Below are 19,761 nucleotides of genomic sequence, written 5' to 3' on the forward strand. Positions count from 1 at the left end.
CAAAGGCATCGCTGGGATTCGAAACGCAGGATCTCCTGTTTACTAGACTAGCCTGGAAGCACGTTCGCCCTACGGGAAGGCGACTCAGACGATCCAGGCTTCCAGAGAAGAGGCCAGGGGTTGGCTGACTGGGCGCTGGACAGCTTTAAAGAGCTGGCTGTCTGGTGCAGTCATAACAACCTGGAGCTCAACACGCTCAAGACTGTGGAGATGATAGTTGACTTCATGAGAAACCCCCCTGCTCTCCCCTACTCACCATCATGAACAGCACTGTCAACACAGTGGAGTCATTCAGGTTCCTATGCAACACCATCTCCCAGGACCTGAAGTGAGACATTCACATAGACTCCATTGTGAAAAAGGCCCAGCAGGGACTGTACTTCCTCCGCCAGCTGAGGAAGCTCAACCTGCCACAGGAACTGCTGAAATAGTTCTACTCTGCCATCGTTGAATCCGTCCTCTGCACTTCAATTACTGTCTGGTTAAGTTCAGCTACCAATTCCGATCTCAGAAGACTACATCGCATAGTCCAGACTGCTGAGTGAATAATTGGTATAACCCTTCCTACCCTTCAAGATCTCTACTTATCCAGAGTGTGCAAAAGGGCTGGCAAAATCACTCTGGACCCCTCACATCCAGCACACTCACTCACTGTTACCATCTAGTTGGTGCTACAGAGATCTGACCACCAAGATGACCAGACACCGGAACAGTTTCTTTCCCCAGGCAATCCATCTCATGAACACTTGTCAGTAAACGTGAAACATGCAGCACTATTGTACACTTCATTAATCTATTCAGTATTTAACACCATACCTACTTACATCCAAATTTGCACCTACTATACCTGTACATAGTAATGGCATATTCTGTATATTGTGTTTTTGCTATTTTTCACTTTGTCTTGTGTACTTGTATATTGTTCTTTTTTAATAATCTATGTCTTGTCTTTTCACTGTCACTCAGGTGCACTGTTGAACTGCTGTCACTAAAACAAATTCATAGTATGTGTAAACATACCTGGCAATAAAGCTCATTCTGATTCTGATAATGTATTAGAGCATGTAGCTTGATCAGAATCGGAAAGGGACATTAATCTACAAGGCAGAATCAGAGACTCATGTAATTTGTGCACAAGAGTTTTATTAATTAAGGACTAACCCATGACTAATCTAAACAAACAAACAAACATACAATCACTCATACATAGAGGAAGGGCAAGTCAGATTGGATAAATTGAGACATTAGAGAAACAAGAAAAATGACTATGAAAAGAGTCAGTTAGCCAACTAAATGAAACCATCAGTGTCATTTTACAACGGGGTTTACAAATTTAACTAAACCTCTAGTTAAATGTATGATACTTGTATTTCCTTGGTCGTTGACGAGCGTTTTGATGCAGTCTCGGATGAAAGTCTTAATGGTTTCAAGGTTTTGGACTTGGGATCACGTTTTTCCATGTTTGAAGAGCGATGAATTCCAAAGTTGTCCTGACTCTGAGGTGATTGGGAGTTTCTTCCAACGTGAAAAGTGAAGAAGAATGATGAGCTGAGAGAGAGAGAGAGAGACCCAGCTGAAATCCTGTGATCTTTGGGGAATGAAAAGACAAGGCTGCAGGGCCTGGCACAGGCTTAGGGTTCTGGAGAGTTCTATCTCATCTTCCTAGGAGTTCAAGGCCTGCCAGGCGCAGAAGCATCGGCTCTGGGACTTATCAACCAGAAGATGGAAAGGTGATGAGACATGGGACTAAAAGAACCGAGAAAAGCCTGGAGAACTGAGGCAAGTCACTGTGTGAAGCCTTTATCTTCTTGGAGGGAAAGTTTACAACTCTTTGTGAGAATGGTATTGGGATTGGTTGTTAATGCAAAAACTACTAAGGTTTCTTAAAACACTAATATGTTGCATAGGTATCAAAAGATAACATAAACTATGTTTTAGATCATCAAAATACAAATTCAAGGAGACCAAATCATAACACATTAATAAAAACATTACACAATACTAAAGAAACAGTAATAACATACACAATGATCTAAGGATATGCGTGTTCATTTACAGAAAGTTTTTTTCAAAGAATTAATAGAAGTCAGTTCCTATGGCAGTATGTGTCCCTTTTTTTTTTTTTTTTTTTTTTTTTTGAGTATTAGTTGGAATTATTTAAATTCTCTCTACATACTTTAGAGTTGTAAAGATTATCTGGTCTGGCAGTGTGTGTCTGATTGGTCCTGACCCTACATTGTTTTTTTCTTCCGAGCAACACATAGGCAACATATAATGACAGTTTGTAGAGTAATTTACAACAGCTTCAGATGTAGCTCAACCAATCAGAATTTTTATACATTTTGGTTGAAACTCTTTCCACACTGAGGGGATCTGTCAGCCTTCTCTCTATTGTGGATCTTCACGTGGTTGTAAAGGTGTCCTTGTTGACTGAAACTCTTTCCACACTGTTTGCATGTGTAAGGCTTCTCTCCAGTGTGAATTCTCATGTGAATATTAAGGTATCCTTTACAAGAGAAACTCTTTCCACACTGTTGGCAGATGAAACGCCTCTCTCCTGTGTGAATTTCCATGTGGACTTTAAGGGATGCTTTTTGAATGAAACTCTTTCCACACTGTTGGCAGATGAAAGACTTTTCTCCTGTGTGAATTTTCATATGGACTTTAAGGTTTGTATTTTGACTGAAACTCTTTCCACACTGTTGGCAGATGAAAGGCTTCTCTCCAGTGTGAATTTTCATGTGGTCTTTAAGGTGTCCTTTTCGAGTGAAACTCTTTCCACACTGTTGGCAGATGAAACGCCTCTCTCCAGTGTGAATTTTCATGTGGACTTTAAATTCTCCTTGTTCATTGAAACTCTTTCCACACTGAAAGCAAGTGAAAAAACTCCTAGTTCTTGCCTTTTGAGCTCTTTTTTGGGTAGATGTATTTTCTGACTGTAAGGAACAAAATGATTTTTTTCCAGTTATGAAAACATTAAGAATCTCAAACTGAACTTTCTCTTCAGTTTCATTCAGTTCTCCCCTCTCCTCTTTCAGTGCTGTTGGACCTAAGGTGGGAAAACAAAGATATAAAAGTTTACCCCAGTTTAATGACACAAAGCAGGTAACACCAATCATGTAGATTTGTAATGCATGTATGCTAGATCTCATATCATGGTGTCCAAACCTGATCATGGTCTGGTGATCTATGGAGTTTAAGCTAGCTGCACTAAGCTACACTATGGTGTACCATTTTTTTAATGTCTCCTAGGCAGGGCCGGCGCTAGCCATTTGGGTGCCCTAAGCACAAATGCTTGGTGGTTGCTTCGGCATTAATTAGCCAATTTTGTCAAAAGAAATGTTCTTGATTACAAGAAAAATACAGATTGTTCGTGTTGTGATTTATTTTGTCTATATATATAGACTTTGTCTTAAATAGTTTCGTTTTCGAAGTACTCTAAATTATGTCAGTGATTCTCCGATGTTAAATATGATCAAGGATTATTTTATTTCGATCTACAGTGTAATAAAAGTTAAGAAAAAGATTAGCCTATAGCCATAAATATATATAGACTACAAGCTAATTCCTTTTTTCTTAACTTTTAACTTCTAAAAATTATCAAGAATATTATATCAAATTAATAGGCTAGGTTAACGAATGTTCTTATACAAACATAACGAATGCACTTCAAAACGAAGTTTTCATATATAAATTCAGGAATCACGAATATGACAAAATAATATTATTTTATATATATTAATAGTTGTATTAAACAAATTTATAGTGCTTTGAATTTATTAAGTAATGTTTAATTTCGTTCATTTCGCTCTCTGGAAATGTAAAGAAAAATATCCTTTGAATTCGTTTTTAATCCCTGGTTTTAAACAAGCATATATTTGAGATAATTTATGTATTAGCCTATTGCTTGAATAAATGTTTAAAAAATTTTTAAAAAATTAAAAAAAAAATTTATAAGGAAATTAAACAGACCTAGGAATTTGAAAAGACAGTGAAATGTGTCTAATAATTCCAAAAAGAAAGAGAAGCATTGGACATAATCACAATATTCGGGACATTTATTAGGAATACCATTTCTTAACAATTAAGATGCTGCATGTGTTTATCCAGTCTAATCGAAGTGTGCGTCTCTCTCACACGACTTTCCCAACAAAAATCCCACACCTCTCAGAAAATACATAAAACGGACATTACTGAGCTATTTGCGTTTAAAAGTAGCCTATTAAAATGGTACAATGGCATTGCTCAGTTCAACGTGTTGGAAATCGGGCATTTTGTTCCTCCTCAGCATTTATTCAACAGTTAATAACGCTTAACATTCAAAAGGTAAATATTATTCAGCCAATAGTGCATGTATTGTCTGTGTAGGTCTGTGTATTTCAAAGAAAATTGTGCCTACAATATGAATTACAAAGGTTTAATTGGCATCTTTATTTCAACCCAACCGACCGCGACCCGAATATCATTAGAAATATTTCTGGATGACTCATAACCGCGGGTAACCGCAGGCACCCGCTCATTTTGGATCAACCCGCGCATCACTGGTGGAGAAGGGGGGCACCAGAGGGAGACTGGAGAGAGGGCCGCACAGGAGATAATCTTTTCTCTGCTAATTTGGTCTAGGCCTATTTTACCTTTATATTGCTTTTGTATACCAACATGCTTTAGACATATTTTATTTGTTATTTATACTAGTAGCCGGTCGTGATGATATTTCACGACCCAGATTTTTTGGTGCCCCCCCAGGCACTAGGTGCCCTACGAGCAGTGCGTGGTCTGCTTCTAGGTTGATCAAATGCAACAAATATAAGAAAGGCTAGGAAAATGGACAGACTCCCAACTCAACCATCAGTTGAACATTTTATCACACAATAATTCTTTCTGAGTTTTTATTAATGGGAAATGATGTTAGCCAATCATAAAAATGGGCTGTTACGGCGAGTCCCAACCACGTTCCTGGAGGCCCCTAAACACTGCATGTTTTTCATGTTTCTCCAATTAAGTGATTAATTTACTGGTTCAGGTGTGTTTGATCTGGGTTGGAGCTAAAATTTGAAGGATGGTAAATCTTTAGGCACAGGGTTGGGCACCCCTGCACCAAGACCTAAAATGGATGACAAATGGTCAGACAAAGGAGAGATGCAAAATATGCAGTATTGGGTGCCTCCAGGAACATGGTTGGAACCACTGGTCTGTTACAATGACCTTTTGAATGGAAAAACCCCAAAAACTTACTGCAAAACAAACAAACACATCACAGAACATATCCTTTAAAAGAGAACAGGCAATATTTTTACACCAACTGAAAGTTAAGTGAGATGTGAAGTATGGTGAATTTGTGCTCTGAACCAGGATCACATTAGTGAGATTGTGTGACCTTAAATGGTCATTTATGGAACCACTTTAACCCAAATTGATTTGTTATCTTATCTCAAGTCAGGTTTTGGAGTTTTCTTAGTCTTTCCCTATAACACCAAATAAATTATCCATTCATCCAAGTAAAAAGATTGTTATACCTACGATTATTTCCACCATTCTTTGTTAATTTATTCATAAGCAATAATACAATTATATAAGCTTGAACATAAATAAGCATATCTGTGGTATTTGCCACATTGAATCGATTACTAAAGATGCTGTCATAAAAGAAAACTAAATAATGAAAGAAACCATCCTGGGTATTTAAACCAGAAGTATGCATGATAACCTGCTTTGTTCTAGCATCCCAAAATACCCTTGGAGTTAAACATGGAGGTGAAAATATTATGCTTCAGGAGTGTTTTTCTGCTAAGGGGACAGGACAACTAGAACACCTTATCCAAAGGAGCTTGGACAGGGTCATGTACCATCAATTCTTGGGTGAGAACTATGGAAAAAGGGTTGTGGATGGGGATTCCAGCATGACAATGACCCAAAACACACAGCAAAGGCAAAAAATGAGTGGCTCAAGAAGAAGCACATTGAGGTCCTGGAGTGTCCTAGCCAGTCTCCAGACCTTAATCTAATAGAAAATCAGTGGAGGGAGCTGAAGGTATAACTTTCTAAACTTCAGCCTTAAAACCCCAATGTCTTGGAGAGGATCTGCAAGCCTGATGGCCAACTACAAGAAACATCTGACCTCTTTGATTGCCAAAAAGGGTTTTGCCAGCAAATACCAAGTCATGTTTCTCTAAGGGGTGAAATACTTTTGTTACTAAAAATCAGCAGGGGATCAAATGATTATTTGCCCCACTGTTTTAATTTGAATTTTTAGGCTATTTAGTAACCATAGTTTGCTGAATTTTGAGTATTAAAGTCACGTGAGAGATCAGGACAAAATAGAGAGACTGAAAAGTAAAATGGAAGTGAAGGTGCAGTTCAGAAAAGGACTTTGAATTATTTTACATGTTACATAGTCTAACGATTTAAACCTTTTTTATGTGATAACCATACAAAAATAGGGTTGTCCATGTTTTAGAGATTGTTGTGGGTGTATGGGATGACCTGGATGAGTGTGAGATTTCCCAGCCTGAAATTTTGTCCCAGTCCACCCCTGAGCTCCAGATTCAGGGAACAGAGGACTCAACTCTAAGAGATGAAAAGGGAACTCCGTACTCATAGGTGGCCCTTGAGAGTGAAGGGAATACTGCTGTGCTCAACCATAAAAGCCACCTAACGGTGTGTTCACACAGGATCTGAGCGTCAACGCTTAACGGAAGGCGTGGCTGACGTTTTATGGTCATAGCAGCATCAGCCAATGAAATGCTCCTCTTGAACAGGATGAATGTGATTGGCTGCCACTTTATTTGCATTGAGCGATTCTGATTGGCTTACACTTCCACAATTCTTTTCGGCAAAGCTTGACGTCACCCATTCAAAATCAATGGGAAGCGTTTACGATTACGCCCCGTGTGAACACACCGTAAGAGAGGCAAAAGTGGACTAACAATTTTTGGTGCCTCACGGAACATGAGACAGCAGAGGACTCTCAGAAATCAAAGGAGAACTTAGAGGCTCACCTTGGGAGCGACATGATCATAGGCAACCCTCTAAATTGAGTTAGGGCTAGGATAGCACTGCCAACTAAGTCATAAGGGCAGTCACATGATGGGAGCTCCTGGGAGAAGCATACAGAAGCATAAGACACCTGGTATGATTGCCTCACAAAGCTCCATGGAGCAGAGGACTTCATTCTCATAGATGAGAGGGGGCCCCAGAGGTTTTCCTTGCGAGCGGTGTGCTAATTGGAGACCCTCAAGAGTAGGGTGGCGAACATCTGCCCTGGAGAGCCACAGCCTCACAGAGCTTTGCTTCAACCCTTAATCAAACACACCTGAAGAACATAATCAAGGTCTTAAGGGTTACTAGAAAGCTACAGGCAGGTGAGTTTTAATTAGGGTTGGAGCTGAATTCTGTAGGACGGTGGCTCTCCAGGGCCGGATTTCGTTTCCTGACTTCAGTCCTCCCTGCTCTAGAGTGAAGAGAGCACTGCCAAGTTCAAAGACAGGAGCAGACTAACAAGGAAGGGGGAAAAGGCCAAAGAACCTGATATGACTGCACACAGAGCTCATGGAGAAAAGTCCTTAGCTCTCAGATTGAGAGAACTCACTACATCCGAGACTAGTAGCTTTATCAGGCATTACATGCAGACAAAATGAAAATGGCAATAAAAATTTGAAAGCTGCAGATTTGTTTACTAATGAAATGCTGCTTCTTGGAGACTCACACCAGTTCTTTTGTGGATTTCGTTGGATCTATTATTGCTTTGATGTAAAATCGGACAATATTGACAGTGCAGTGCTTAAAATGTAAAATGTTCACTTAATATTACCTTTTTGTTTAACTTATAAAATCAATATTTGAAATCATTTGAATATTCAGAGAAAATTGCACTCTTGCTCATATTTTAAAGATGAAAAGCAGTAAGTCACACTGTATGTTTCTGTATTGAAGAGTTTCTTAAATCAGTCGCTCTGTACAGTCTGTCAACATTTGTTCTTCATGCCATTAAGTGCAACAAATCTACTTTAAAGACACAATGAACAGCAGCATGATTTGCTAAAGCAGCACTCTGTGGGCGTTCAATCATACGTACGCTGCTGGTGTGGATCCAGTCAGGTTTCACTGCAAAAATGAGGTAAGTTAATGTCATTTGACCATTTACTCACATTTAACTGTTTTTATAATAAAAGTATCATTTTGCTTAAACAAATGCCAAAGCTCAGCATTTTGTTCACGTACCCCTCCATCAGTTTGAGAACCACTGGTTTATACTGTTCTCATGGTAAAATACAGTACCTTTCTTTATAAATATGACCTTCTGCTCCACTCTAATGCTCCTGAACAGCGCTCATATATTTATTTACTTAATTGTATTGATAGTATTTGAATTATTTTCTTAATTTCTTCTCTTTATCTATTCATTATATATATTTTGTTACTTCCTCTTTCCCCCTTATTCCCTTATTTATATTTTTATATATACAAGATATAGAAGTGTACAACTAACACATTACAATCTCACACCTCACATAATTACAACTAAATGTAACTTGTTTGTGTTTGGGCTTTTTTTTATTCTCGGACTTGCTTTATATTTACAGCACTGTTTGTAGACAGCATGCAGTCGCCAAATACAATTACTCACATTTCAAGGTTTGCTTTGTGCAAAATGTATTATTTTCTTAGAGACTTTTGCATATTTACCAAAGTGCTAGAAATCAATTGTTTTAAAATTAAAAGCAAATGTCGGATTTAATGTTACATAAAAAATGTAAAAACCAACTAACCTGTTTGTTCATCAGTATCTTCATGTTTGACTCTCAATATGTCTTCACTCTCCTCTTTAATAAACTCCATCTTTGTTTGTTCCTCATTATCTTCTTGTTTGACTCTGAATGTTTCTTCAATCTTCATGTCTTCACTCTCCTCTTTAATAAACACCATCTTTATAATAGTGTGTCACATGGATCTCTGTTGATTCTCCAGGAGTTTTTCTGTGTGTTTGAAAACTTTGTCCTGTTTAAGATGAGAATAATTAATAGAAAGAACAAACAAGGCAAACTAAATCTCTGGGTGCGTCTCAATCAGCTCCTAGTTCAGTAGTCAGTGCACTAGTAAGACAGTCAGAGAGTTAAAGACTTAAATATACATTTGTAAAAATGTAAAAAAGACGAATTACCCATAAGGTTTATATTTTGGCAGGCTATTTTTGATTTAGATATGGTATTCAATTATTTGTACATCATATCTAATATATTACACTTTCATGAAATCATTCTCGGTTGTGATTCACTCGTTTGTGTTTGTTGTTGTCGTTTGTAGTCCGCGTGCCGCTGAATCGAATCACTGAATCATTCACAAACGATTTGTTTCAAATGATTCGGATTCTCAGTTTCTCTCATCACTTCTTACCATCACTCGATTGATTCATGATATAGAGAGAGAAATCAAACGTACCTTCTCTTTTACTAAAGGCTAACATTTTCACTAACACTAAATAAAGCATTACATTTATTTTACATAGCTTGTATTTATGCAACAATGTCTATTGATTTAAAAACTTTACCACAAACCTTTCTTCAGGTGACTCACAACAGATGAGGAGCGAGGCGCAGATTTATGACGTCACATCACCAGAGCAAAATAAAAGTCCCATTGGTGCACTGCTGTTGTATATAGAATAGAATTTCGTACCCATATGATGATGCTTTTCTAAAGTTACTAACATCGTAAATCTATTAATATTATTCTCAATTTTTATGTTGATATACCTTGCCATTAAATTCACATTAAACTAGTTCAATGTTTAACTGTTACAAAGGAGGTCTGATGACAAATTTGGTCTATCACTCTTTTGATTATTGTAATCAATCTCTGGCTATTTTGTTTTTGTATTTATTTATTTATTCCTCTTTTGGAAAGTTACTGAAACACTGTCAGGAATTTTATTTCTCTATTGAGGCAAATGAGGACACACACACACACATATATATATATATATATATATATGTGTGTGTGTGTGTGTGTGTGTGTGTGTGTGTGTCACAGTTTATGTTTACCACTACAGAAGTTTATTAATTGTGAATGTTAATGAAATATGATTTACATTTCCCCAGATTATCTTTTATTTTTAAATGTGCATATAATGTGTGCTAAAATATAATTGACCTTATGCACAGAGAGTTCTTCCGCATAAGCAGCTCGTAAACTTCCGCTGAAGCTCGTTTTATATGTGCTATTTATTAGTTGGACACTCTTGAGACTGATCTAGTGGCTCGTTCTTATCAGCTACATAAACAATGTTAGCAGCATGAACATTCAGTTTCATATTATTTAACAACATATTTAAATACGGAGCCTGCAGTAATCCCATACTCTCATAGTCCCATGTCTTCCCACTTCCCATATTTTTAAAATCTTGCAATATTTCAAAGCCTTTATTATTTATTAACTCTACAGCTGTGAAATAAAATGTACTTCAAGGACTCACTTTTCATTCATAAAAAAAGGCATCGGAAAAATGACATTTCACGAAAAAAAACGTCTATTTTTTGGCTAAAATAATATGGAATTACCCATATAACCAATAGATGGCAGCAGAGGATTATTTATTATGCAGCTGCCTCTCCCTATATTTTTCAAGACGTCTAGTGTTTTGGATGAAAAAAAAGTAGTTTTTTGGTTGGTCACATGTAAATATTTTCAAAATAACTATAAGCGTATTTATATAGGCCTATACATAATAAATATACACAGCATGTGAACAAGAACTTATTTTGGATGCGATTTTTTGCTATTAATCGTTTATTAGTCATTTATTTATTGTAAATAATAACTGCATAAATTAAACATAAATTAAACAATTTAATTTAATAAGTATTGAATAATAGTGATTTGATAATTATATTATATATAATTAGCTGTTTGCTTAATTATTATTAAATAATTATATAACAAATGCATAAACATTTATTATCATATATTTTTTTAAAGTACGCAACTAGCCGTTGCTATGGCGATGACGTCATAAATGAATCACAACATTCTCCAGTCGCGACTCGCGAGCAGAGCTAACTTTGCATTACTTGAGTTCGCGATCACATCCTGCATAGTGTTTGATTGATCATTCAGCACTTTTACACATTCACAGCGACTTATTCAAGTGAACATCGATTATTACACTCCCAAAATTCAGCACGACGCGGCGATGAATAACCGTCAGCCCGTTAATGCTTGAGAGGAGGATGAGGAGGAAGAGTTTGGAGAAGGACAAGGCTACTTTTAGTGGTCCAAAGTCCAGTCCAGCTTTAGTTAAAGTGGACATGATGGCTGAAGGTGCGTTTACTGCCATAACCAAAGACAGCTGCATAAACTACCGTCAGCTCTTGATATTTTATGTCAACTACAATTATCTTTTTTAAAGACTACATTTTGAGGGATGAAGCCAGTATAAAGTGCTCTGAGAGGAAGATACAGCGTTGGCTATGAAAGGAGACGCTTGGAGGATGGTCTTAACCGGTATTGTTATTATTTTCCTTACTGTATTTATCTGGTTATTTCACTAATATATAATTACTCATTGTTTTAATGCTGTGTTGTGACCTGAAAGATCCACAGCTGTTTTTTTTGTTTAGTGATAGTTGTTCATGAGTCCATTGTTTGTCCTGAACAGTTCAACTACCCTCTGTTCCACAAATTCTGTGGTTTTTCAGCATTTTTGTGTATTTGAACCCTTTCCAACAATGACTGTATGATTTTGAGATCCATCTTTTCAGTCATATGCAACTATTACAAGATTCAAACTCTCAGTGATGATCCAGAAGGAAAAACAATGCATTAAAACTTTTGAATTTGAAGATCAGAGCTAATTTAACTTATTTTGTCTTATTGGGAAACACCTATCTTCTGGTTTTTCTGCTTTTGAAAGGTAGTACTAAATTAATATATACTGTATATAGGCAAAATAAAAATAAAAATGTACACATTGTCATTCTGTCAAAAGTTTTCACCCCGTATCTTAAAGCATAATGTTTCTCTCTGGAGCATCAGTGAGCGTTTGAACTATTATTTTCTCTTGTGTAATATATGTAAACATCTTTAATGTCAAATATCTTATTCAGCTCAGTACTAAATAAAAACATGCTTTTTGTACGATCCGTCTTATATTGCTAAAATAATGAGCATTTTGCAGATTCTCTAAGGTGTATGTAAACTTTTGACCTCAACTGTAGAAATGAAGATATATTCACATTTTTAAGATGTTTACATATTTTTGTGCTCTTGTTTGTATACATGTGACATTGAAAGAAATCTCAAAAAGCCAAATCTTCTCTAAGTATTATGTATGTGGATGATTTCTGTTTTTTGTGCAGTCCACCAGCGTTAGTGAGGGAAATGATAGTCTGGAGAAAAAGAGCAGGAAGAGTAGTTTTGAGACGAAAGGCAGCGCAGGTCAGGCTCAGCAAGTGCAGGACCAAACTATGGCACCAGAAGACGAGAGAAGCGCTGATGGTGAATCAATCAACTCTTCAACTCTGAGCATCAAGATCTCTACAGCACACAGTAAATATGGGTTACCATTAATAAGGACTTTATTAGAAATTAGAATGATGTGGAATGAATTACCAAAAGCTAAAATCCACATTGAGGATTGAGGCTGGAAACTGATTTTTATTCCAAGTTTTAAACGCAGATGAAACCAAGCAGGCAGTTATTACCACCAGCCAAATTTTTTCAATTTTTTAGACCAAAGTGTTTTGCGGGACATTAACTGTGCTGTAGCAGACGATGGTCTTCAGGATCCTCGTTCCAATCAGCAGAACATATTGACTCGATATAAAGTCAGCCGAATGCTTGGCGAGGGAAGTGCTTGGAGAACGGTCTTGAGGTATCGTCCTGTGCATTTCAAGTCCTGTTGGATCACACGTCCACATGTTTAAATGGAAATTTGAACCACTTTTTTGTTTTTGAACAGGTGGCAATACAATTTGTCAAGAAGAAGAAGAACATGGAGTGAATCAACACTGTAAGTAGGCTACCTTTTTCATAACAGTATGTTGAAGACTGAACTGAATCTATATTTACTACAGTTGATGTCAAAAGTTCAAATCTCCCTCTCAGAATCGGCAAAATGTTAATGATTTTACCAAAATAAGAGGAATCGTATCTATTAAGCACTGAACATGAATAAGAGATTTCACATAACAAAGGTTTGCATATAGTCCACAAGACAGTTGAATTTACAAAAATGACCTTGTTTGAAAGTTTACATTCACTTGATTCTGAATACCATGTTGCTACTGGAATGATCCACAGCTTTTGTTGTTTAGTGATTGTTTATGAATCTTTTTTGTCCTGTTCAACTGTGTGCTGTTCTTCAGAAAAATCCTTCAGGTTCCACAAATTCTTTGTATTTAAACAACAAGAACAAACAAGGGATGAGAATCAAAGGGATGTAAACTTTTGAACGGCTTCATTTTTTATAAATTCAACTATTTTCTCAGGAATTATATGCAAACATCTTTTATGCAAAATATCTTATTGAGGTCTGTGCTAAATGAAGAATAACACACATTATGTATGGTCCGTCTTGTCTTGATAAAATAAATAACATTTGACAGATTCTGAAATGGGGATGTAAACTGTATAACGCTTTCATCTAACAATCCTAAAAATGATCTGTTCTCTAGCCTGCTCATCCTACACCTCTTGGTCTCTCATGGGAAACCTGCTACTGTATGGTCTCTGGGAGTGGTCCTGTTCGTAATGTTGTGCGGACGCTTTCCCAAAAAGAAGGACCTGCTGGAAATAGGTCGGGATAAATGGTTTGAGCCTGACTTGTCAGACGGTAAGATGGCATTCTTTACTACAAAAAAAGACGTGGGAAAATAATAAAAAAAATTAAAAAAAAGAAATTCACCCTAGGGGTGACACTTCTGGTTTATTATCCACTACAGGGAAATAATGAGAAGAATTACAATGTGCACTGTTTGCACTTAAACCTAGTGTGTTTATAATTAAGATAATATATTAAAATAATACGTTAAGACACACCAATTTGCAATATCAAGTAGCAAAGTAGCAAAAAACATATCTAGACGCAGATGAGACCAGAAGCCAAACCAATAAACTTTACAAATTCGTACGCAAAGACAAAGGTGGATAGTTTAGAACAGTCAAATCTTTAGCTTATTTCAAAGATATCCTCAGGTCCTCTGTCCCTCATCATTTTGCACTGATTGCTGCTGATCTGATTCAACATCTCCTGCAGTAAGACCCAAGCCGGTGGATTGGATTGGATGAAATCATTCTCCATTCATGGTTAAAGCCACAGATTTTGCTCTATCTTCCTTCAGCTGATGTCTGGTGTCTTTTGGAGCTGGAAAGCCTTGCTAGCACCTGGACAGTCCCAAAACGCCTTGTCAACTGTCATCGTGGTCCAAGAATTTCCAGTATGTATGGGGTCAAATTTCTGCTAAATGTATTGCAAGTCATGGATATTATTATAATAAGCGTGAAACTTATATTTAAAAACTAGTAAAATTTATTGCACAAAATTTTAAAATGAAAGCATAGTTTTCAGAATAGCAAACAATGGTCACGGATCGAAAAATAATATGCGTAAATCAAATCTTTGAACACAAAATCATGCTGCGCAAAACTGAAATATTAATGCAAAATGATCTGACTTGCATACAAAAACATTCTCCTTGATTATATTTCTGTTTTTGACTTTGCTTTTGTTTCCACGTTCTGCGCCTGCTTTTCCAAATGTTGCGGTTGGAGGTTCATGTAAATCAGGGCGGGCTCAAGCGTCATCATTGGTTCATTAGTTCTGGATTGACAGCTCCTCTTCTAGCCAGTCAGTCGAAGAGGGGCGTCGAACGTCACTCCAGCGCACCTCATTGAGCTGCCGACGCTCACCTTGCTGTTCACTTGCGCAGGTGAATGGATAACCGTCAGCTGGGGAAACATCTTTCCACACAGGACACTGTTAAACGCCTTATTCAGCCCGCCGCCATTTTGAATCGAAAACGAGGCTGTGAGGGACAGCAGTCCAGCAGCGTCCACTGTGGCGTATTGTTGCGTACCGAGATGTAGATGGTTTAGTCATAAAAATAAAGATAATATCATTTCACAAATTTCCACAGGACAAAGAAAGGACGTAAGCCTTTTTCAGACGTGTTAAGTCATACAAAAAAACTGTGGGTATAAAGTTTTTATATTAGATAGTAGATAGATAGTTTTTTATTTTTATGCAAAGAGATCAAAAGATAACATTTATTTATTGGTTTGCCGTGTACTGTTCAGGTTAACCCCTTTTAAAATCAGATATCAAAAGATATCAAAAGCGTTTAAAGGACAACGAGCCACAGTCATTTTCCTAAATAAATGCAATATTGTTACCTGAAAGTTAGGCCATATGTCCCGTCGAACAATCCATGTTTTCTGGAGCTTGTTGTCCTGTTAAAGGTGCCATAGAATGGAAAACTGTCATAGTTGAATAATAACAGTTCAGGACATGGACATGATATACCACGAGTCTCAAACACCACCATTTCCTCCTTCTTATATAAATCTGGTGTTTGCAAAAAAACACTGAAAAATAGGTCAATTCCAACACAGACTATGACATTATAGTCTCAGGATCATTAATAGTTATGCCCCCAACACAATAGAGAGAATGTGAAATGTTGTGGATTCAAAACGGCAGATTCAAGAAACCGTATTTTAAAAGCGCTCCTTAATTAAATAAATATTTCCTTTATGTGCCAGCTATAGAGATGAGCAGCTCTGTGAAACAGCCAATCAGAGCAGACCTTATTAACATTCACGAATATTCCAAATAAGGCAATAACAGAGCATTTGATTCTAGGGACAAATCCTAGGGTTGTAAATGAAGCTGTAAAACCATTTCTGGAGAATTTTTGCCCTTTCCTATGCCATATACCTTCTATGTAGATATCAGAGAACAATTTAAAATATTGTTTCAATGCATTCTATGGCCCTTTAAAAATTGTGAAATGACATATTATTTTAAGTTTATATGATTGGCATCCTGGTACACAACAATACACCACAGTGGACGCTGCTGGACTGCTATCCCTCACAGCCTCGTTTCGATTCAAAATGGCGGCTGGTTGAATAAGGCGTTTATGTGTTTATACTGCGGGGCAGACGGACGTTCTGGAGGTGTGCATTATTTTCAGAGAAACACACGGCGAACGTAGTTCCAGGCAACACTTAACCGCATTACATGTCTATATCACTTCGCCACACGATTTCAGTTATTTCAAAGGTCCTTACAGCCTAAAACAGCAAAATCACCAAAAATCCAAACACAGTAAACAATAGGATAAAACGATAGATGATTTTTGCCAAAAAATTATGTTTTATTATGTACGGAAAGCACATCTGTTATTTCTCCCATACTCTCTCCCTCACAGACGCACACACATACAGTTACACACACGTTAGCATACGCATAACAACTTAAAGACTACATGACAGCTATCACACACAAAGTGGTCTTGAAGAAAATGAACTTAAAGTTTCACTATTAGTAGAGACACTGCTGTCGATCTCTTTTGATAGACGCACAGACCAGGGGCAGTGTTAGACCCAAAGCTCTACTGGGGCGCATTACTATTTTTGAAAGCCGGTTGCTTGTACAACACAATTAACTAAACAACTATACTCATACACTGCAACAAGCTTTATAAGTAAATGTATACATTAATGCTTTATGAACATATTTATTTAAGCATCTTCACATAAAGATTCTAAACATTTTTAATTAATGCGGCTAAATGTGCGGCATACGGGTGCATCATAGCGACTATTATTTTCATAGCGTTCGACCACTGGTTTCGTCATTTTTTCATAGCCCACCTCAACTGCATGCTGACACTTCTGGGTTAAAGGCTGCGTGATGTGCGCGTTGCAGTTAAATACACAAACGCGGGAAGGCATGGATATCTGCGTGCATGGGCCAGTTTGTCGTCGGTTAATTGACTTCGGTCCGTTGAATTCTATGAAAATAATGCACACCCGAGGAGTAACAGCAACTCTGCTTCGTGTCAACGCCCCGTCATCAATTATTCCTTACCTGTCTGTCACTGCTGTATGCCAACCTGGCAACCCATAAGCCTTAAATGAGTAAATTAATTAATTAATATTGATTGTAATGCTTATGCAATGACTCGGCTAACTGATCACTGAAAACTATAGACCAATTATAGAGATAGCCTTTATGGCTAGAGAATTACACGGATACGGTACAAAATAGTTCGATTTGAAAACAATTATAGATTATATTGATTAGATGTCATTTTCGAAATGTCCTCAGCTCATTACAAGAGCTTGTCACTCATCGATAAGCACTGATATTCAACTAAATTGACCTTAGATAGTGGGATAGTCTTACAGATCCAAAACAGGGATGAGGTTTTTTTTTATGGGTAGAGCCCATCTGGTGGCAGAAAACTCACTATTTTTTTTTAGTTAAATCAAGTTATAAAGTCCGAGTTAGGAGATATAAACTTGCGTTTGCAAAAAAAAAAAAAGGCTGAATTGTAAGATTAAAATAAATAAATGTTATGTAAAAATGTTAATAGTAATAGGTTTAAATAATATTTCATGCTGTAACTGTAAGGCTAATACAATATGCCCCCTGTTAACAACATGAATATTATATAGACCTATTGTTTAAATCAAATTCATGGTTTAAAAGTAAAGTAAGCAGTTTTCATCCATAGTTTGTTTAAACATCTGCGTTTAGCTTCAAATGGCGTCTTTGATGACAGTATTGTATAAAAATGATTTGCATTCAGATTTTGACATCAAAAGGCACAGAAATACATATTTTTTCTGGTGTTTTTCTGCAACCACTATGTGCGCACAGCTGCAAGTGACTTGACTGTGAGATCTACTCTAAATTGGTCTATAGTTTTACAGGGAAGCAGTTACAGAGGCACGTGCATTTGATATACATAATGATTTATTTGTTTACATAGCTACATATGTAATTCCTTATAACTATCATATAGATGTTTTAAATATATAAAGTTTGAATATAGTGAGTATACGAGTAAGTAAGTAAAACAGCCAGTAGGTGGCAGCAAGTTACTATTTTTAGAGTTAGACATTTAATTAAATTATTGATTTAAATGTCCGATTCATTTAGTGAGGAATAAAGTGGATTATTCAATAGTGGGTTTGAATTTATGTCACGATTTGGTCAGTTAACCGGATGTGCGGCCATATTGGTGATACTCGGATGTAAACAACAGCATGGATTGCAAGTAGTTAATATACTACTAAATAGGTTATTCTGCTAATTTATGCTGTCTAAACCACACAAAATCATGTGGAAGCAGCTAAATCACAGAGAGATGGACTTAGTGAGCAGGAAAGGGCATATTTTGACAAACTAAAGTTAAGATATGTAGTATGAAAGGGTTAATTACGCTTTTTCACTTTTTGAATTTGAGTCAGTGTGTGATGTGAGGCGTAGCAGTACTGTGTCGGGCCTTCATCAAAAACAGAACTAATCCAGGCATTTGTGCCAGGTTTGGGAGAAAGGTATTGTAATAATGTAAATTATGTCAAAAATAATGTGTTTTTTTGAACCACCAAACATGAGAACATGTTCTATTTCAACCCAAAGACTTTGTAAAAGATCATAATAGGACCCCTTTAATTAAGATATTAGACTAATATTTCAACTCCTGGACTGGAAATGATACAAACAAACATGAATGTTATCAAGATTCTTCTCCAAGAAATTCTAGATCAGTTTCAACCACAAACACCTTTTGTTACTCAGACAGATTTTTTAATTTTGTCAGTCTATAGTACTCCAAATGTTTTTCCCGGTCCGACCGATTAGCACAGCCTAAAACATGACAATAATTGACCATTTTCAGCAGCAATAATTAGGGAAATATGCGAGTTTCATTTGGTTCAGTGGTATTGTTTACGTTCAGTGGCGCCAATATGGCCGACTGGCTGCTCCCTTTCACGATGTGAACGTAGACTAAAGATGGTGAAGATAATGGCGACGGGTTATGGCTAGGATAGTTTGGTTTAATGTTAATGGATGGCCAGGCAGACGTACATCAGAGACAGACAGACAGACACAGTGTGCTGCATGGAAAGATGTCCCCAGCTGACAGATGGCCATTTTCACCTGCAAGTGAACAGCGAGCATCGGCAGCTGATGAGGCGCGTGGAGTGACGTTGACGCCCCTCTTCGACTGATTGGCTCGAGGAGGAGCTGTCAATCTAGAACTGGTGGACCAGTGATGACGCTTAAGCCCTGCCCTGATTTACATCAAACTCTAACCGCCACATTTGGAAAAGCAAGTGCAAAACCTGGAAACAAAAGCCTAGTGACAAACAGCATAAGCATACGAATAAATCGAAATATGAGCAAAAATTGTCTGAGAGCAAGAAACATTACATTTATTACATTTTTGATGTACACTTATTATTTTTTGATCTGTGACCATTGTTTGCTATTCTGAAAACTTTCTTTTTTATTTTTTGCGATGTACTTTTACTGACATTTTTAGATTTTAGTTTTATGCGTATTATATTTTTTTCTTTTATCCGTCACCGCAATACAGCAGGAAATTTGATCTTATAAGAATGGCACACTATGTTATTATTTTATTTTTATGTATGCCATATTTCTAAGTCATTATATTTGTCATAACAGTAATTGATGTACTGTTTGAAATGTTACATGATGTGTTGAATAAAATAAATAAAAATTAT

General features: G+C 36.9%; 1 protein-coding gene across 1 annotated transcript; it reads right to left on the reverse strand.

Moving 5' to 3' along the window:
- Nucleotides 1-1,123: 1,123 nt before the first annotated feature.
- On the reverse strand, nucleotides 1,124-8,989 carry LOC141325657 (uncharacterized). Its single transcript, XM_073834422.1, has 2 exons — nucleotides 8,769-8,989; nucleotides 1,124-3,049 (listed from the first exon to the last, which is right to left on the reverse strand). Exons 1-2 carry the CDS (start codon nucleotides 8,923-8,925, stop codon nucleotides 2,334-2,336), a joined length of 873 nt encoding a protein of 290 aa, XP_073690523.1. The 5' UTR covers nucleotides 8,926-8,989; the 3' UTR covers nucleotides 1,124-2,333.
- Between the last annotated feature and the right edge of the window lie 10,772 nt (nucleotides 8,990-19,761).

Source organism: Garra rufa, chromosome 2, assembly GCF_049309525.1.
Source record: "Garra rufa chromosome 2, GarRuf1.0, whole genome shotgun sequence".
NCBI classification, from domain to species: Eukaryota; Metazoa; Chordata; class Actinopteri; order Cypriniformes; family Cyprinidae; genus Garra; species Garra rufa.